This window comes from Ovis canadensis, chromosome 9 (genome assembly GCF_042477335.2).
Source record: "Ovis canadensis isolate MfBH-ARS-UI-01 breed Bighorn chromosome 9, ARS-UI_OviCan_v2, whole genome shotgun sequence".
In the NCBI taxonomy this organism is placed as follows: Eukaryota; Metazoa; Chordata; class Mammalia; order Artiodactyla; family Bovidae; genus Ovis; species Ovis canadensis.
The window spans coordinates 85,018,754-85,040,193 of record NC_091253.1 but is presented as its reverse complement, the minus strand read 5'-3'; the positions used below and the strand labels follow the sequence as shown (position 1 = coordinate 85,040,193).

Below are 21,440 nucleotides of genomic sequence, written 5' to 3'. Positions count from 1 at the left end.
TCCTCCTCTCTAATAAATCCTATTCACTTTCTACTGTGAGCATTTGTGTGTTCATGGATTTCATTCTTTGGCTTCGTGAACAAGAACTCTGATTCCTGCTTCAAAACCATCTCAGAATCAAAACATCAGAAACTAGCAGAAGCACAGGGATTTGATGAAGCCTCCCGTCTCATGCTGACAGTATGACCAGAGAGCAAAATCTTTCAAACTGCTTGGTTGTTAAGAACCATCTGGTGTTTGTTAAACACAATGAAGCCTGGGTCCTACCACCATCCAACTGAAGGAATGTTTCCGGTAAGCAGTTCCTGGCTATACAGTTAAGTACAGAATGATTCCTAAAATCAGGCAAATCTAGGATCCTTGCCCCACAGGAAAACCAACTGACAGCAGGGCAAGATCTATGCGTGACTCAGTTATTGAACAGAAAGTGATGTGGCCCATACATACTACTGCGACTCGGTCCTTCAAGTGACGTTCGTTTATAAACTGTCTATAGGGGAATTAACTACAGGGAAAGAAATTGATTTTGAAGAGCAACAATGTCCCTTAAGATAGACTTAATTCTAATCACTTACCTGGGTACCAACAGTGATGTTCGGCATTGAAGAAATACCAGCACTCGATTTGGGTTTCTTGTTTTTTGCTCTAGCTTTCTCTAACATTTTTTTCCTTTGACTAAAAGGCACTACACCCCTGAAAGTGAAAAGCAAAAATTGGACAAATAAGCAGCAAAGAAGCCATTAAACAAATCTAAAATTTCACACATTGTATTTAACTATTACTGGTATTGAAAAGTGAAGTCACTCAGTCGTGTCCAACTCTTTGCGACCCCATGGACTGTAGCCTACCACGCTCCTCTGTCCATGGGATTTCCCAGGCAACAGTACTGGAGTGGGGTGCCATTTCCTTCTCCAGGGGATCTTCTCGACCCAGGGATCGAACCCAGGTCTCCCGCGTTGTAGGCAGACGCTTTACCGTCTGAGCCACTATTCCTTCTCTAATATTTTTGCCTCAGTATAGTATTAATGTGTGCAATTTATTAATAATAACTTGATCGCAGGTCTAACAGTATATAATTGGACCAACTTTTATTATTAACCCTTATTTAATCATTAAGGATTAAAATTTACAGGAAATTCATCATTTGACATTTTCTTCTGTTTAATTAAATTTAACTAATTTAATTCTGTTTTAATTAGTAGATCTCCCTATGTTATTTTTACCACTGCAAAGTTGCTGATTTCTTAAAACACAACAGAAAACATATTTAAAGTCCCTTTTGAAAATTAAAGGAATAAAGTGAGGCACAGAATACTCAGGCAATGAAATACTTTAATAAATTTCTATTTCATGTTACTGTTAAACGAACGTTAACAGTAGTTATATTCAGGTTGTAGGATTATAAGTGATTTTTATTTCTACTTATACTTTTTAAAAACTTCACAATTATAGTCACTAAGTATATTTTTGTAACCTTTTTTTAATCTTAAGGTTTATTTTTAATGTTACTTTGCTCCAAGGTGAAAATTTCCCTCTGTATAAGCATCTTTTTTAATTGAAGTATAGCTGATTTACAATGTTGCATCAGTTTCTGGTGTACAGCAAAGCGATTCAGCTATACATATACACAGAATAGGAAAAAGAATATATGTATAATATGTATATAATATGTATATAATCCTTTCATATTCTATTTTTTATTTACCATTATGGTTTATTGGGATTTTCTAGGCAAGAGTACTGGAGTGGGTTGCCATTTCCTTCTCCAGGGAACTTCCCGACCCAGGGATCAAACCCAGGTCTCCCACATTGTAGACAGATGCTTTACCATCTGAGCCACCAGGGAAGTCCATGGTTTATTATAGGTTACTGAATATAGTTCCCTGTGCTATACAGTAAGAGCTTGTTGTTTACCTATTTATAGTAGTTGCATCTGCTAATCCCAGACTCCTAATTTATGTTCCCCTTGCCCCCTTACCCCTTTGATAACCCCAAGTTTGTTTTCTATGTCTGAGGCTAAAGCATTATCTTTCAACCGACCTTCTCTATTGCTTTGACTACTTAAAGCACCTATCTATGTACATAAACATCACCAACTCAATGGACATGAGTTTGAACAAACTCTGGGAGATAGTGAAGGACAGGGAAGCCTGGGGCACTTCAGTCCATAGGGCTGCAAAGAGTCAGATATGACTGAACAACAACAACCATAATGCACATAAAAGCCTCCACTGGTAAGAAATACCCCCTCTGTGATACTCACCACCAGTATAAATTGTTCTCCAGCTGTGCACAGGTGTAAAGGGCACAGCAATGTAAAGAAACAATTCGTTCACCTTGAAGTTCTGAGTAAGTCTGGGCCGTGTGCTCTAATTTAGAAGCCACAGAACTTAAAGTTTCATCCACCCAGGTAGCAACCTGAAGAATAAAATATCACAAGCTTAAGTAAAAACACGTAATCTTTTCAAAGGGACTGTGGTCAAAACAAGGGCAAGGAATATCTACACTGTGGACCAGAATTCTACAGGATAGAAAAACGAGTAATTAGGAAAAGGTTCTTAATGAGACTAGAAACTAAATTACTTCCTTTACACTCAATCAAAATAGTAGATACTGAAATAGATGGTTCTAAGGCCTTAATTGAAAATAAACATCTGCTCCAACAATTTTAAAAAGAATTTTGTGACTTTAAAGTCAAACTGATAATCTGAGGATAGTATAATAGCTATACTTCCTCTATCTATTATAGCTCTTCAGTATCTCCTCATTTGTCAGCACTTAGCTTTAATATTTTTATTCCCTTAAAGTAGAAAGATCTCTCTGAAACTGAATTATAAAATAGAGATAAAACAGAAAAGATTATACACTGGATTACAGTACTAAGGCCTAAGACACTTGGTATTTGTAGGTTTAAGTTAGATAGAAAGATAGAAATGAAAAGATGGAAGAGGCGCAGGGAGAGGAAGAAAATCAAGAATTTAAGAAATGTTTACCACAGGATGTCTTACCTTGTTGTTTTCTGTAGCTACAGTTGCTCTTATGCTATTTGCAGACAGGAGAACTATCTTTTCATTGGTTAGCCCCAAGAATGTTGCTCGTGGGTGATGTAAGGAAGGATTCTTTGAAAGCATAAGAAAAATGATTATCATTTTGTATATTGATTTGGAGAGCTACTTAAAGCAAGATTTAATATAATGAAATACCTGTGCATTTCTGTAAGGCTCAGATTCATTCCACTTCCACTGATAAAGTTCTCCTTTACTGCTGACAGCCAGAAGCTCAGAATATAGAGCCCCAATACAGATGAATTTTGTTCCATCCTATAATGAAGATAACATAGTAGTATAAATATAACAACTGCCAAACCTGATGATTTGGATATAAAACATTAATTACTACATCTAATCTGGATTGATATGTGAACATAGGAACCACTTTGGCAAGGACCCCGCCCCCTCCCCGCCTTTTCCAGCCACACTGGTCTTCTCCCCGCTCTTGCCAGGACCTCCTTACTGGTCCTTACTGGTCTCTCAGCCTGTTTTTCAGGTGACTCACTCTCTCTCTCTCTCCTCAGTCAAGTTTGCTCAAGTGAGATCTTCCCTGACCACACTGTCTCCAAAATCAGCACTCTAATATTCCATCTCCTTACTCTGCTTTCCTTTTGGTTCATAGCATTTCACAACTTGATAGATTATATTTACTCATTTATTGTCTATTTCAGGCTTCCCTGGTGGCTCAGTGGTAAAGAATCCACCTGGAATGCAGGAGACGTGGGTTTGATCCCTGGGTCAAAAAGATCCTCTGGAGAAGGAAATGGCAACCCATCCTAGTATTCTCGCCTGGAAAATCCCATGGACAGAGGAGCCTGGCAGGTTACAATCCATGGGGTCGCAAAGAGTTGGACACGACTGAGCATGCATAGTCTATTTCACTCAGATATAAGCTTTGTCTTGTTCACCACTGTATCCCCCATTCTTAGAACAGTGAACATAGTAGACACTTGATAAACATGTTGAATAAATGAAGAAAAAACAGACTAAGGCACTGAAGCTAGGAAAGTCGAGTATCAAAACAGAAGACTCTGTCCCTGGAGGCCATTCCAAGCTCCTGAAACAAGTGTCCACATTGCTTTTAAAGATAAAAGCTCACTTAGTTTTAAAGAATGTACAAGTAATAAGTTGGAATGCAACTAAATTTTCAAAAGTTTAAACAATAAGTGTAAATAAATATCAATGATAAAGTGATAAATTTTTTAACATTAAGGCCAGAGAGATCAGTCATAAAACTACCCTGAAATCTCACAGCAAAACTTGCCAATAACAGATTTTATGTTGTATTTTTTTGTTTTTTTTTTTTGTTTTTTGTATTGTGTGTTTTTTTTTCTTTATTTTTTATTTTTTTTTTAATTTTAGTTTTTTATTTTTTAAATTTTAAAATCTTTAATTCTTACATGCATTCCCAAACATGAACCCCCCTCCCACCTCCCTCCCCATAACAACTTTCTGGGTCATCCCCATGCACCAGCCCCAAGCATGCTGCATCCTGCGTCAGACATAGACTGGCGATTCAATTCACATGATAGTATACATGTTAGAATGTCATTCTCCCAAATCATCCCACCGTCTCCCTCTCCCTCTGAGTCCAAAAGTCCGTTATACACATCTGTGTCTCTTTCCCTGTCTTGCATACAGGGTCGTCATTGCCATCTTCCTAAATTCCATATATATGTTGTATTTTTGCTACTGCAAAACTTCTCTGTTCAATTTGAAATTCTGGCTCAGGAGCACATGGAACTAATAGCATCTTTAAAGTTTCTATCAAATTCCAATCTCAGATGCGTTATGGGACTCAGCTACAGCCTACCAATACTGATAACAGGCCACACTTCAGAGCCATACAGAAAGAGTGCTAATCTGTGACCTTTCATCTCACCCTGCCAGTCAGCTCTACTTCCAAGTCGCATCTGCCACACCTACGGAGGGGTGCAGAAGAGGCCAAATTTGAAGTTTTCCAACTTAGCAACGATGCTCTTTCCTTCACCGTAGGTATCTCAAAACCCCTGTCTACTTTCTCCAGGATGACTGCATCAAATTTTAACACTTCTAACCTCATAATTCCTTCTCAACCCCTTGGTTAAAAAGATGATGGAATTGGACCAAATGACTCCCTATCTCCCAATATACTTAATGAAAAAAAATACCATTCTCCCCTCCCCACAATCTCAGAGAAAGCAGTGTCCCTCTCTACTGCTTAAGGATAACACAGACACAGTGGATGCAACTCACTCTTATCACCCCAACAGCCATCCGAACTCGTCTTCCCCTCAGTCTTACTCACAGTAAAGTGAACTATTACTCGGCACGCGCTCCACCTCACTGGCTTTCAGTGACAGTGACACCCGGCCTTGCGACAGCCACATCAATGCGCCATGTGTCAGGGAGTTAGAATAGGAAAAAGGACTTCAGAACGGCAACAGCTAAAAGACGGACAAAGAAAGGGAGAAGCCCAAGAAAAAGGAACAAAGGAAAAATCCGTGGGCCGGAGTGAGAACCTGAGGTGAAACAAACACGCCTTCTTCCTGGCTAGCCCTAATTTGCATAGGGCAAACGGGGGCAGGGTGCAGGGAGTGGGGAAAGAGACAAAACTATAAAGAGAGGACGCTAAGAAGAGCTGACTCCTTAGAAAAGACCCTGATTCTGATCTAGGAAAGATTGAAGGCAAGAGAAGGGGACTACAGGGGTAAGATGGTTGGATGGCATCACTGACTCAATGGATGTATGAGATAGAACTGAGAAAATCACACACTCTTCCAACACATGCACTTACTCAATCAGTCCATCTTCTCTTTAAACTCTGAACCATGTGAGCCTACGCACCACAAGTTCTAGAACCTTCCCTCTCTCTTGTTCATGGGTCACTACTGTCACTACTCTCTCTGGTCTTCCTTTAATCTTCGTGATTGTTTTCTCCATTTCCTTTGTACCATCTTGTACTCCCTGACCCAGATTCTGTCCTTGTCCCTTTATTCAAATTATGCTCCACCCTAAGGTTTATATGTGACTGGGCACCATGCTGTTCAACGTGTCATTCTCCTATCTCCAGACTAACCTGCAGACTAAACTACCTGTAAAAGCAACATAACACCTCCAAAATGAATTCACCACCTCCTCCAAAGCTGCAGGCCCCTTGCAGTCCCTATCTCCATGAAGGACATCCACCCACCCACCCTGTAATAGGAAAGCCACGAAGGAACCTGAGCCCTCTCTTCAACTTCTCTCTTCTCAACCATATGGTGATTAGCAAACCAATGCTAGCCTTGTCTCAACGTCCCCTCAGATTCTTCCCTTCCTCTGAACTCACTGTCACTGCTTTGTTCGTTCAGTTCAGGGGATCAGTTGTGTCCAACTCTTTGTGACCCCATGGACTGCAGCACGCCGGGCCTCCCCGTCCATCACCAACTCCCAGAGTTTATTCAAACTCATGTCCATTGAGTCGGTGATGCCATCCAACCATCTCAATTCCCCTCTCTATAAACAACAATTCTATCAGTCTCTTAACTGTTAAGAATAGGCATAGAATTGTTCCTATTCCTATCTTTCTCCTATGCCAATAGTGCTTGTCTCCTTAAAAACACACCAAACAAAACCCCACCAATCTCATCATGTCATTTCTCTAAGAACATTGTGGGCAGAACAACATCCTAACTTTTCATCTAGGGCCCTCTGGTGTTGCTCCATCTTGCTCTTCTCCTATTCCCACCACACAGCAGTAATTCCAAATTTCTCACTGTTCCACAAGCACACCCTGTCCTTTCCTGACTCTAGGCCCATATTGATATGCTTGGAATGCTTTTGCATCTTGGTTAACGCTCACTTAGCCTTAAAAACGCTGCTTAAAAGTCATCTCCTCTGTGAAGATTTTGCCGAATCTCTCAAATCTAAATCTAATACCAGGGGACACTAGTCGTTCCCCACTCTAAACCCCTAAATACCAGATTCCCAGCTTCAACCTAGGACTGGTGGTACTGTGAACACATTTCATTGTATGTCAATGTTTGTCTTCCATACTGAGTTCCGTACGGGCTGCTGCTGCTGCTAAGTCGCTTCAGTCGTGTGGGCTGCTCTGGAACAAATCTACCTCTATAACTGTGGCTCAGATCATGAACTCCTTATTACCAAATTCAGACTTAAATTGAAGAAAGTAGGGAAAACCACTAGACCATTCAGGTATGACCTAAATCAAATCCCTTATGATTATACAGTGGAAGTGAGAAACAGATTCAAGGGACTAGATCTGATAGAGTGCCTGATGAACTATGGTATGAGGTTCGTGACATTGTACAGGAGACAGGGATCAAGACCATGCCCATGGAAAAGAAATGCAAAAAAGCAAAATGGCTGTCTGGGGAGGCCTTACAAATAGCTGTGAAAAGAAGAGAGGCGAAAAGCAAAGGAGAAAAGGAAAGATATAAGCGTCTGAATGCAGAGTTCCAGAGAATAGCAAGGAGAGATAAGAAAGCCTTCTTCAGCGATCAATGCAAAGAAATAGAGGAAAACAACAGCATGGGAAAGACTAGAGATCTCTTCAAGAAAATTAGAGATACCAAGGGAACATTTCATGCAAGGATGGGCTCGATAAAGGACAGAAATGGTATGGACCTAACAGAAGCAGAAGATACTAAGAAGAGGTGGCAAGAATACAAGGAAGAACTGTTCAAAAAAGATCTTCACAACCCAGATAGTCATGATGATGTGATCACTAATCTAGAGGCAGACATCTTGGAATGTGAAGTCAAGTGGGTCTTAGAAAGCATCACTACAAACAAAGCTAGTGGAGGTGATGGAATTCCAGTTGAGCTGTTTCAAATCCTGAAAGATGATGCTGTGAAAGTGCTGCACTCAATATGCCAGCAAATTTGGAAAACTCAGCAGTGGCCACAGGACTGGAAAAGGTCAGTTTTCATTCCAATCCCAAAGAAAGGCAATGCCAAAGAATGCTCAAACTACCATACAATTGCACTGATCTCACATGCTAGTAAAGCAATGCTCAAAATTCTCCAAGCCAGGCTTCAGCAATACGTGAACCATGAACTCCCTGATGTTCAAGCTGGTTTTAGAAAAGGCAGAGGAACCAGAGATCAAATTGCCAACATCCGCTGGATCATGGAAAAAGCAAGAGAGTTCCAGAAAAACATCTTTTTCTGCTTTATTGACTATGCCAAAGCCTCTGATTGTGTGGATCACAATAAACTGTGGAAAATTCTCAAAGAGATGGGAATACCACACCTCCTAACCTGCCTCTTGAAAAATCTGTATGCAGGTCAGGAAGCAACAGTTAGAACTGGACATGGAACAACAGACTGGTTCCAACTAGGAAAAGGAGTACGTCAAGGCTGTATATTGTCACCCTGCTTATTTAACTTCTATGCAGAGTACATCATGAGAAACGCTGGGCTGGAAGAAGCATAAGCTGGAATCAAGATTGCCAGGAGAAATATCAAGAACTTCAGATATGCAGATGACACCACCCTTATGGCAGAAAGTGAAGAGGAACTAAAAAGCCTCCTGATGAAAGTGAAAGAGGAGAGCGAAAAAGTTGGCTTAAAGCTCAACATTCAGAAAACGAAGATCATGGCATCCGGTCCCATCACTTCATGGGAAATAGATGGGGAAACAGTGTCAGACTTTATTTTTTGGGGCTCCAACATCATTGCAGATGGTGATTGCAACCATGAAATTAAAAGACGCTTACTCCTTGGAAGAAAAGTTATGACCAACCTAGATAGTATACTCAAAAGCAGAGACAAAATCACTTTGTCGACTAAGGTCCGGCTAGTCAAGGCTATGGTTTTTCCAGTGGCCATGTATGGATGTGAGAGTTGGACTGTAAAGAAGGCTGAGTGCCGAAGAATTGATGCTTTTGAACTGTGGTGTTGGAGAAGACTCTTGAGAGTCCCTTGGACTGCAAGGAGATCCAACCAGCGCATTGTGAAGGAGATCAACCCTGGGATTTCTTTGGAAGGAATGCTAAAGCTGAAACTACAGTACTTTGGCCACCTCATGCGAAGAGTTGACTCATTGGAAAAGACTCTGATGCTGGGAGGGATTGCGGGCAGGAGGAGAAGGGGACGACCGAGGATGAGATGGCTGGATGGCATCACGGACTCAATGGACATGAGTCTGAATGAACTCCGGGAATTGGTGATGAACAGAGAGGCCTGGCATGCTGCATTCAAGGGGTCGCAAAGAGTCGGACACGACTGAGTGACTGAACTGAACTGACTGATGTTCCCACAGGCTAGCTTGGCACCTGACACACAGTAGGAGCACACTGATAACTGAACAAACGCATCTCAACTCAAACTTTCTGAGTAAAAGCCCTGCCAGAGCAGTACAACCCTGAACAAGTCATGGTATAGCAACAGTATGGTATGTGAGGCTCTCTCAGAACTGATTGGCCTGCATCCCTCAATGATGGGCCAGGGCTCCTCAGCTCATGAGTCCTGAGGTAAGTGAATCCCAAAGACCCTAAAAATCCACGATGGACAAATGTGGATGGACAGCACAAACCACCAACCAAAGGAAGATGGAAAAATCACCTATTGTTTCTCGCCTAATTGAGATGAGTTTGTAGAGAAATACACAGCAAACAGTACATACAGTGGCACAGTATTTTAGCTCACACACTTCAGAATGTCATAGAAAACAATGCTTTTATTGTTTTAATGAAATACTAATGGCTGCTGCTATGTAAGCTAGTGCCTGTTTCAACCTGGAAAAGGTGGATATGCATATTTCCTTAAAGATCAGTAGTTTCTAGCTTTTTTATTTGTAAACAAAATCAAATCATTTAGAAGGTGAATCTAATCAACAAATTTGCAATTCTTTAAACAATAAACAAGTCATCACCCAAATGAGCATTCTCTCCCAAAGTGGATGAAAAATGCTAAAAATATAACAAAAATTACCTAGTGGCCAAAGTTTAAATCATTAAGCATACCAACTCAAACTCGTACTAATTTTGACTTCTGTTTTTTAAAAATTGGTCTTATTACTCCTCATTTTCTCCCCACAAAACTTGTGTGTTTTTTTTTTAATTTTTTACACTTTCCTGTTATCAACAAACACTAGTTTTCCAACTTAAGTACTAGCTCTAACAGCAGACTGTACTGTGCACTATGGCTGAAATGGACAGTACACAACTACAGGCTACGTGGCTCAATTTGATAACTGTCCTTATCCACACTTCATTTCCCCTCACCTATCTCTGTTTCCATTTTCTCCTTAGGCCTGGTTTCTTTTCTATTTTATGATCACTTCTCCCTTTGCTCTTACTTCATTATTAAATTACATTTGTGATACACTTACCTAACTTTTGGAGAATTTTGAGCATTACTTTACTAGCGTGTGAGATGAGTGCAATTATGCGGTAGTTTGAGCATTCTTTGGCATTGCCTTTCTTTGGGATTGGAAGGAAAACTGACCTTTTCCAGTCCTATGGCCACTGCTGAGTTTTCCAACTTTGCTGGCATATTGAGTGCAGCACTTTCATAGCATCATCTTTCAGGATTTGAAACAGCTCAACTGGAATTCCACCACCTCCACTAGCTTTGTTCGTAGTGATGCTTTCTAAGGCCCACTTGACTTCACATTCCAGGATGTCTGGCTCTAGGTGAGTGATCACACCATTGTGGTTTATCTGGGTTGTGAAGATCTGTTTTGTACAGTTCTTCCTTGTATTCTTGCGACCTCTTCTTAGTATCTTCTGCTTCTGTTAGGTCCATACCATTTCTGTCCTTTATCGAGCCCATCCTTGCATGAAATGTTCCCTTGGTATCTCTAATTTTCTTGAAGAGATCTCTAGTCTTTCCCATGCTATTGTTTTCCTCTATTTCTTTGCATTGATCGCTGAGGAAGGCTTTCTTATCTCTCCTTGCTATTCTTTGGAACTCTGCATTCAGATGCTTATATCCTTTCCTTTTCTCCTTTGCTTTTCTTTTCCTTTTTTTTCCTTTTCTTTTTCGCTTCTCTTTTCACAGCTATTTGTAAAGCCTCCTCAGACAGCCATTTTGCTTTTTTGCATTTCTCTTCCATGGGGATGGTCTTGATCCCTGTCTCCTGTACAATGTCACGAACCTCCATCTGTAGTTCATCAGGCACTCTATGTATCAGATCTAGTCCCTTAAATCTATTTCTCACTTCCACTGTATAATCATAAGGGATTTGATTTAGGTCATACCTGAATGGTCTAGTGGTTTTCCCTACTTTCTTCAATTTAACTCTGAATTTGGCAATAAGGAGTTCATGATCTGAGCCACAGTCAGCTCCCAGTCTTGTTTTTGCTGACTGTATAGAGCTTTTCCATCTTTGGCTGCAAAGAACATAATCAGTCTGATTTCAGTGTTGACCATCTGGTGATGTCCATGTGTAGAGTCCTCTCTTGTGTTGTTGGAAGAGAGTGTTTGCTATGACCAGTGCGTTCTCTTGGCAAAACTCCATTAGACTTTGCCCTACTTCATTCTGTACTCCAAGGCCAAATCTGCCTGTTACTCCAGGTGTTTCTTGACTTCCTTCTTCCTGCAAGGAGATCCACCAGTCCATCCTAAAGGAGATCAGTCCTGGGTGTTCATTGGAAGGACTGATGCTGAGGCTGAAACTCCAATACTCTGGCCACCTCATGCGAAAAGTCAACTCAATGGAAAAGACCCTGATACTGGGAGGGATTGGGGGCAGGAGGAGAGGGGACGACAGAGGCTGAGATGGCTGGATGGCATCACCGACTCTATGCACAGGAGTTCGGGTGAACTCCAGGAGTTGGTGATGGATGGGGAGGCCTGGAGTGCTGAAATTTATGGGGTTGTAAAGAGTCGGACACAACTGAGCAACTGAACTGAACTACCTAACTTTTAACAAACATTTCCTGGTAGCTTCTAGATGACAATTTAAATCCACCACCCAGCTTTCACTTTTAGAACCTTGAAAGCAAAGCAGCATGATCAAAAAGTTTGATCAACTGTTCCCAACAGTGAAGCTGCTCCAAATAACCTAAGGAGCCAAATATCATGGGACTGTTTCCTCTCAACACCATTCAAGGAAAATTTAGAATAATGTACAACTCTACAATTTAAAAGGCTGGTGGGAAATAAATTTTATTATTTCCTGTAGACTCTATGAAAACACACCCAGAACAGTAAGGGATATGACTGTAAGTTAACAATACTGACTACTAAATCAGTTATTTCCTCATCACCCACCATACAATCTTCATCAAGTTCTTCTCTTGATGAAAGAAAAAAGAAAGTCAAGTATCTCAGTCGTATCCGACTCTTTGCGACCCCATGGACTGTAGCCTATGAGGCTCCTCCATCCATGGGATTTTCCAGGCAAGAGTACTGGAGTGGGCTGCCTTTCCTTCTCCAGGGAATCTTCCCAACCCAGGGATCGAATCCAGGTCTCCCGCATTGCAGGCAGACACTTTACCACCTGAGCTATCAAGGAAGCACTTCTTCTCTGGGAGCTTACTTAAAATAAAGGCTGTGTGCATCTCTTAAACAGAAGGTTTGTTTTGTTACAGAGCACAATGTGGAAGTTCTTATGTTCAACTTCAGCAGACTGACTTAGCGTGAATTACCCTGCAATTTTTCTCCACCCTTTCACCTTCAGCATTTTATCACTTAGCTCTTATCTTTGCAGTCTTATGTCTTTGCTACTATTGGAGATGCATTTTTTTATTCCCTTATAAGTCACTTTAAGATTCTTACTGTAAGTAGGTTGGTGTGTGTATACACACACATACATATATATGTATATACATACATATATATATGTATAGTTACAACTTAAATGTAGGCATTCAGCAACATAGAACTAAATTTCTAATCAGAGAAAAGTAAATTTCAAAAATGACCAAGACATGAAAACGGATCCATGGTAATGGAAGTAACTCTTAGTAATCACTGTGGCCTCCTGTGATTCCCCAAAGCCTCTTATACCTAATTCTCTTACAGTATTTATGCCAGAGTATTTAACATTGTTCTGCCTTCCTACGATATTGTCACCCTAACACCTGAACAAAAAGCCTAAAACACAATATGTACTTAATCAAGGCTACTCAGTTACTCATTGGATGACTCTCACTTCTGCCTTCACAGATCTTTTAACATCTCTGTAATTAACAATTATGCTTATTAAAAAAAAAGATGCTGAAAAGTTAATAAGGGGGAAAAAATTCATTGATTTATTTTTTTCTTTCTATCTTTTAATCCCTTCACCCATTTTCCCTACTTCCCATCTCTGGCAACTATCAATCTGTTCTCTGTTATATAGGATTCCTTTTTTTTTAAGATTCCACATTTAAGTGCCATCACATGGTATTTGTCTTTCTCTCACTTCATTTAGCATAATGCCCTCAAAGTCTATCCATATTTTCAAAAATGACAAGATTTCATTCTTTTTTTTATGGCTGAATAATATTCTTGTGTGTGTGTGTATGTGTATCAACCCACTGATGGACATTTAGGTGGCTTCCATATCTTGACTACTGTAAACAATGTTGCGATGAACATGAGGGTACATGTATTTCCAGTTAAGTGTTTTCATTTTCTTCAGATAATACCCAAAAGTGAAACTGCTAGATCATACAGTGGTTCTATTTTTAATTTCTTGAGGAATCTGTTTTCCATAGTGGCTATACCAATTTCCTACTCCACATTTCACCACTGAAGCATCTTTATTAGCCTAGAAAATGGTGAAACTGTGAAGAAGTAGCTGTTCCTCTAAATAGGTGATGTGAAAGTCAAGATTATTCCAATTAATTTAACAAAGGAATTTCTCAGGTACCCTAACAAAAGAAGGAAAAATACCATGGACACTAACCAAACTTACAATTTATAAATACTGAATTAGGTCATTTCTGAAATTAAGCTAGGACAACTCCTTTTCCCTCCTACCACAAAAAAAGAGCAAAAAAGAGAGACAATTTGCAAATAGTGTGTGCCGACATCCTGTATCTCCCTGCACTCTCCATCTCCTATCAAGCACCCCCTGAAAACCTTTTCTACTCCTCAGGGATCACCATCTCCAACTATAGAGGACAAATATGGACCCCCATAGTGCCTATTTCTTCATGTGGAATTTATCCTATGTCCCTGTATGATAGTTTTGCACATTGTTCCAAAAGCAAGGTCTTTTCCCCCTTAACAACTCTGCATTCTCTTTCTGACTATAGCATTCAGCCTTACAAATCATCTTAACGGTTTGCTAAAAACCAGGATAATACTTATCAGTTTAGTTAGGCTTATGCTATTTTCTTTCTCTGAACTGAAATTTTTGATGTCTAAATTTCAGTCACAAGCTAATAAAAAGTAGTTCTTATTCAGTAAAAACATTTTAAATTAGGTTTTTCTTTATTGGAAAAAAAAAAGGTATAGGTAGGGCATACTCTGTTGCACATACTGCTATTTCTCCTTCATTCAACGTCTGAACAAATCATGGAAATATATGCCAAGTAAGGCCTATATGGTGTCAAAATTTTATGATGAACTTAGTAACTGCCTCTAAAAAGTTGTACTTAAAACTATGCCTATCAGTAAAGACCAACTAAGACTGGCTAACTCTTAACAAACTGTACACTGGCCAGGAAAAAATCCTGCTAAACTCCAACTGCTCAAAACACTTTCAAATACATGCTGAAGAAGACTGGACTAATATAGATGTGATGGCATTATTACAACAAGATTCAGGAGTCCTCCATTACTTCCTGTCAATATGAAGTAGATGCAGCCCTAATTCGATCAAGGCTCTCTAGAAACAGGAAACAAAGAACAATGTACAAAAAAAAAAGGGAAAGAAAAAGCCCAGTGGTTTAAGTCACCTTCTACCAAATGAGGTAAAAGCAGAAACTGGAGCATTTCTGGTTTTATGGAAATAAGTAAGAGAATGCAATTCAGAGAAACTTTGTCAGCTGCCAAAGAAAACAGAATAACCTTTTGCTCACAAAGAGACTGATTAAAATTCATGTTCCTTCTTGCATTCAAGCTTTCCACATGAGCTGAATACAGAGGAAAATTAACCACATCAAGATTCACAATAACTATAAAAAATAAACAAATTCAGAAAGTTAAATAATATTTTCCCTTTAATATTCCAAATTCAACTTCAAAGAAAGAAAAGAAATGCACATCAGAACGTCCTTATCTGTTACAGATAACCAAGTTCTTATCTTCTTTTACTTCTACTTAAAAGAACCTCTCATCCAACTGGCTCTGGAAATAAACAGGCACTCCAAGAAACACATGGACAGCATATGGCCTCCTATAGGAACCTGCAAAAATGAACCACCTGTCTCTTAAGACAATGAAACCTACACACCATCAACAGGATGTGTCCTTGCAGCTGTGATGGATTTTTAAAGATTCACACCACTTAAGTCCTGGCTGCTATCTAGAAGCCCGCCATGTACCACTCCTCAGGATGCAGAGCATCACTCCCCCAGTTTCCTCCTGTCCAGCCTGCTTTGTCTCCCACAGTTTTTAGAGCAAAGAGCCTGTCAGAATTCGCTGACATCAATCGGGAAAGCTAACTAATCAAAGAAACACAGATTTCTAATCTTGCCCTCACATGCATGTCTATCAGTGAAACCTTCTCTGCAGACACTGGGTCCATTCGACAGCACAAAACAAATCTCTATCAAGAAATATACCATCAGTTACTGGTGAGAGCATCACTAGAAAAGAAATCCTGAAACAGAATGCTTATGTCTTATCTGAAACTGCCATCCCGATGCCTCTGATTTACTTCATTAAGTAGAAAAAAAATAGCACCACTGAACACATCTCGTTAAAATGATTCCTGCAGTGTCAAATCAAGATTATTTATATTTTAAAAGAAACAAAAACATCACTTTATGTCTGCATTTTAAATGACAGTACAGAAACCTGAAATAAAACAGAAACCTTTTGCGGGGGGGGGAGTGCAGTAATGTGTGTGCCAGGAATCCATTTAAAATGGAAGAGATGGGGATTTTTTTCAAATACCTTATCAGGCCACCACTGCAAATCTTCTCCAAGAGACACAGGACTCTGAACAGGCGTATTCTTCTTATCCAAGTTTGGCTCTCCTTCCTTGCTGGTAGAGCCCCTTTCATTATCAAATGAGGCTCCATCAAGCCACCTTCGCTCACGTAAACGTAAAACGGATTCACGTTCACGCAACAGCTCAGAGTCTCTCTCTAAGGGAAGAAGGAGAACTGGTATGCAATTGGGTCACACCAGTGGGATAAAAGTAAGCCACTCTCTAGTAAAGACCCTTCAGGATGCAACTAACAGCAGTTTATCCACCCACAAGAATTGAATGTAACTATTTATCTAATAAGCCTGACATGCAACATTCAAAACATTTAACTCTTTCAAGTGAATGTATGAAAATGGTAAACTAGTTCTTTAAGCATTTTTCTGAATTCCAAATAGATGCTTTTAGAGCAGAATTGCTTCAAACTAGATTCTGGACATTTTACATGGAGTTCTAAACTTCTAGTTTTCATTAAAAATGCTTATCATAACTTTTGAAATTTATCTATTAGAAACTATTCATAAATTAAAATTTTGACATGTTAGATAGATACATAAACCAAAAAATAGCATTTGTTAGAGATTCTACACATAGAGGGGGGAAAAAACTTTAAAGGGGTAAAATAAAAATCCATTAACTGTAAAATTTTTGATAATATTTGTTTAGAGTAATTTTACAGACCAGATTTTTGTGATAAGTCTTATTTAAAAAATTCTGAGAAATTCAGAATTTTTTTTCTATTTTAAGAATCTTTATAGAAAAACTATTTTATAAAAATGCTACCACTGAAACTGGCTTACCAACTTTTTAAAACAAGTTTTCAGGTTGCTCACACGTTACTGTTTTAACTAGGCAATTAAACTTTCTAAGACTTGGATATTGAGGATTAAAAACAATATTAAGTTGAACCATATAAAACTGTCATCCATGCAGGTCAAACATGGTCAAGTACCACCAATTTCATATGGTTCAGACTGAAAGAGATGCCCACATAGAATGCCCTAAGGAAGAGCAAAAGGAAGAAATTTAGAAGGAGCTATTTGTTAGATACTGAATATTTGAAATGTAATTCTTGATGCATTTAAGGCAGTAAAATATTCACTTATTTTTAAAGAATTTGTAAGCTATTACATAACAGTTTCAGTATACTAAAAGATTATTGTAAGACTGTTGTTTTAAAACTGCTTCCAAATAGTAGGCATTTGCAGTACAGTCTTAATATAAAATGGCATCTTTTCCAGTTTACTAATGCTAAGTAAATAATACAGCTGATTCCTTCCTGTTATTTGAATCAAGGAGTTTTACTTTCTGAAAAGTAAATATACTGCCTTTAAAAAGTTAAAATGCCAATTAAATGTATGTCAACACATACAGAGAAAGGCTTCTGTTTGTACGATTTCATAATCTTTCTAAACTCTACTATGAACTAAAGTTCTTCATGATTTTAACTTCTGAAAATACTATTTTAATAAGCTAAGTATTTATATATATTTATTATGGATCAATCTCATTCCAATAAGTTTTTTTTTGGATTTAAAATGAAGAAAATAATCACCTTATTTTAATCAAATAAACTAGAAAGACTTATTTTCTGAATGCTGCATGTCACTGTTAAGTAGAATTCTGCTTTTAGTTCAGAATCCATATTCCTAAATTTAAAAATATAGTTAGATAAAACATAATCCTTTATGTGTGTTCTATAATGCATTAATAGATAAAATCATCTCTAAAGTTCTACTGTGGCTCTTCAAAAATCAAAAATAATCATTTTAATGCCAAAGCATCCAAGAACACTAATAAATGATTTCATCTAGTGTAATATTAAAAGTTCAAATACAAAGAATTCTACCACTAGCTCTCCAGTCAGCCAATAATCACCAAGAAATAAATGCACAATTACCTCGAGATGAGCCTAGCCTGGAAAGTGACGACCGACGAAAAGAAGGGTAACCAAAATAGCTAATGTCTTCAGAAAACATGGCGTCTGCATCGATAATGACACTTGGGTGGGCAGAATGAATGTCAGCATCAAGAAGAGACATAAGATCCTCTATAAAGTGAAACAAATATAAATGAAACAGGTACAGAGAAAAAATCTGTAGACCACTGAAAAATCCCTTAAAGTTAAAACATTAAAATCAGGGGCTGACTACTGACATAACCTAAGAAGAGAAGCAGTAACTACCTAAGAAATAAAGTTAACATCATTAACACAGAGTTTAAAGAACATCAATTGCATGATTATTGCTTGGGCTACATCCTAAATAATCACAAGAAAAAAGGATCATTATTTAAGATTCTTGTGACATCACAGAGATGATACAGTCAAAATCTAAATGCAGTCCAGTTATTACATATTCAGTAATAACAGCATCAGAACAACATTCCAGAGGCATCTGTCAGTCAGCAATAAAGCTATGCACATACATCCATGCCTTTATTAGGATGAAACACAAGTCCACTGAGCAGAAACAGGTCCCTATTTTCCCTTAAAAAAGATTTTACAATCAAACCCTTTAGGGAGAAATACCTACCACCTTGAAAAGAACAGTCAGAAAACCCACTGCACTTTCATTTCATTTCATTCCCCAGTCAAAAAAAAAAAAAAAACCCCTCTCCCTAGAGATGAGAGAACCATGATGGTGATCCACCAACCTCCAGGCAAATAAGATTCACTAGCTGTATCATCACCATCATCTCCATCTTCATCATCCCGGCTAAGTAAATTATTTACAGCAAGGTTTACATCAAGATTTGTGCGCTGAAGTTCTCGAATAATGACACTTCTGGATTTGCCTTGTAAAACAACCTGGGCCTGAAATAAAAAATAAGGAAGAGTGGTACGTTAATTTTCTTTTTCGTAACTTTTCTAAAAATCAAAATGAGTTTTCTAGGATCAAAAAGAAAAGCAGTATTTCACAACTCATGATATAAATCATGGCTACAGCCCACTATATTTGGGCTTCCCTTGTGACTCAGCTGGGCTTCCCTGGTGGCTCAAAGGGTAAAGCGTCTGCCTACAATGCAGGAGACCCAGGTTCGATTCCTGGGTTGGGAAGATCCCCTGGAGAAGGAAATGGCAACCCACTCCAGTACCCTTGCCTGGAAAATCCCAGGGACAGAGAAGCCTGGTAGGCTACAGTCCACGGGGTTGCAAAGAGTTGGTTGGACACGACTGAGTGACTTCACTTTCTTTCTTTTCTTGTGGCTCAGCTGGTAAAGAATGCACCTGCAATGCAGGAGACCTGGGTTCGATCCCTGGGTTGGGAAGATGCCCTGGAAAAGGGACAGGCTACCATAAATCATGGCTACAGCCCACTGTACTTAGTTATACCTCACCCTGTCCTGCTTTTATGTTAAGTGTTCCACAGGATCCATACCTGTGAAATCAGCTCCTCTGGAATCACAGATGCTGGGATAACTGGCTGGGGCTGGCTGCCCAGAAGCCCAGATCCCCGATCCCGTCCCGTTCGAATTACTCGAGTCTGTCGGCGAGAATCTCGAGCTCCAGCTGATGACCTACCAGAGGATCCTCCTCCACTTCCACCCACTCCAGAACTCCAGCGACTTCTAAATTATCGGAGAATTTATAGAATAAGCATTTTAAATAATCATTCAGAAAGATTCCTCCAGGTCTCATTTTCACTCTCTTAGGACATGATAAAAGCTATTTTTCTAATTGACATGGTATGTTACAGTAATATTCTGACAGAACAAGATAATAGAACTGAGCTTTAAAATAACAGTTCTAATTTTTTTTACTGCTTAAATATAACCTCACTTTTAAAAGATAAATACCACGTGCATTTTTTTAAAGAACCACATACCTAGCATTTCTAGACACAACTCTAAAATGAGTTATAATACATTTCCTCTTTGCATGAATGACCTATCAGACATAACTACCAACAGTCTGTAATGCAAAAAGTAAAATTCAAAGCTTAAATTTTAAAGACACAAATAAATGGAAAGACATCTGTGTCCATGGCTTGGAAGATTTAATATTGTTAAGATATCCAGACTGCTTAAAGTAATCTACAGATTCATCACAATCCCTAGCAAAATCCCAGTGGATTTTATGCCTCAAAGGACATAATCAACAGTGAGGAAGGAACGTACAGAATGGAAGAAAATAGTTGTAAATCATGTATCTAATAAGAGGTTAATATCCAGAATATATAAAGAGTTCTTACACTCAACAACAAGAACAACAAAAATCAAATAACCTGACTTAAAAAATGGGCCACGTGCATTTTTTTAAAGAACCACATACCTAGCATTTCTAGATACAACTCTAAAATGAGTTATAATACATTTCCTCTTTGCATGAATGACCTATCAGACATAACTACCAACAGTCTGTAATGCAAAAAGTAAAATTCAAAGCTTAAATTTTAAAGACACAAATAAATGGAAAGACATCTGTGTCCATGGCTTGGAAGATTTAATATTGTTAAGATATCCAGACTGCTTAAAGTAATCTACAGATTCATCACAATCCCTAGCAAAATCCCAGTGGATTTTATGCCTCAAAGGACATAATCAACAGTGAGGAAGGAACATACAGAATGGAAGAAAATAGTTGTAAATCATGTATCTAATAAGAGGTTAATATCCAGAATATATAAAGAGTTCTTACACTCAACAACAAGAACAACAAAAATCAAATAACCTGACTTAAAAAATGGGCCAAGAATGGCCAAATAAGCATAAGTTCAGCATCACTAACCATGAGAGAAATGCAAATCAAAACTATAACATATCACCTCACACCCATTAGAATGGCTACCATGAGAAATAGAAACTACAAGTGTTAGCAAGGATGTACAGACACTGGAACCCTCATGCACTGTTGGTAAGACTATAAAATGGTGCAATGCTATGAAAACAGTACAAAGTTTCTTAAAAAATTAAAAACAGAACCATCGTGTATGACTCAGCAGTTGCATTTCTAGGTATAAATCCAAAAGAATTGAAAACGGAGTCCCAAAGAGATATCTATATACCCCTGTTCAAAGCAGCACTATTCATAAGAGCCAACAGGTACAAGCAACCTACTATCCAATGAAAAATGAATGGTTAAACAAAATGTGGTATATACACATACACTGTAATATTATTCACCATTAAAATGGAAGGAAATCCTGATACATGCTACAACATAAACTCTGAAGATATTAGGCCAAGCGAAATTAAGCCAATCACAAAAACACAAATGATATCCAAAGTAGTCAAATTCACAGAAACAGAAAGTAGAATGGTGGCTGCCAGATGCTAGGGAGAGGGGTAGAGGGAGCTGTTTAATGGAGATAAAGTTTCATTTTTACAAGATGAAAAAGTTATGGAGCATTCCTTCACAACAATATAACTATA

At 38.7% G+C, this 21,440-nt stretch overlaps 1 protein-coding gene and 1 non-coding gene across 4 annotated transcripts in view; one reads left to right on the top strand and one right to left on the bottom strand.

The window, feature by feature from the left end:
- Nucleotides 1-21,440, bottom strand: part of UBR5 (ubiquitin protein ligase E3 component n-recognin 5) — a 140,330-nt gene that overhangs the window by 61,826 nt on the left and 57,064 nt on the right. For 2 of the 3 annotated variants that reach the window (XM_069600429.1, XM_069600430.1), the window contains exons 6-13: nt 19,448-19,637; nt 18,723-18,882; nt 17,968-18,117; nt 16,034-16,227; nt 3,204-3,320; nt 3,009-3,119; nt 2,264-2,418; nt 576-693 (exon numbers count right to left, since the gene is read on the bottom strand). In XM_069600429.1, the coding sequence (XP_069456530.1) occupies nt 576-693; nt 2,264-2,418; nt 3,009-3,119; nt 3,204-3,320; nt 16,034-16,227; nt 17,968-18,117; nt 18,723-18,882; nt 19,448-19,637 (1,195 nt within the window). Of the gene's footprint in view, nt 1-575; nt 694-2,263; nt 2,419-3,008; nt 3,120-3,203; nt 3,321-16,033; nt 16,246-17,967; nt 18,118-18,722; nt 18,883-19,447; nt 19,638-21,440 lie in introns of all 3 variants that reach the window. The other variant, XM_069600428.1, reaches the window with a different exon arrangement.
- TRNAC-ACA (transfer RNA cysteine (anticodon ACA)) lies at nt 19,054-19,125 on the top strand. The gene has a single exon. It is a non-coding gene; the product is annotated as a tRNA-Cys (tRNA).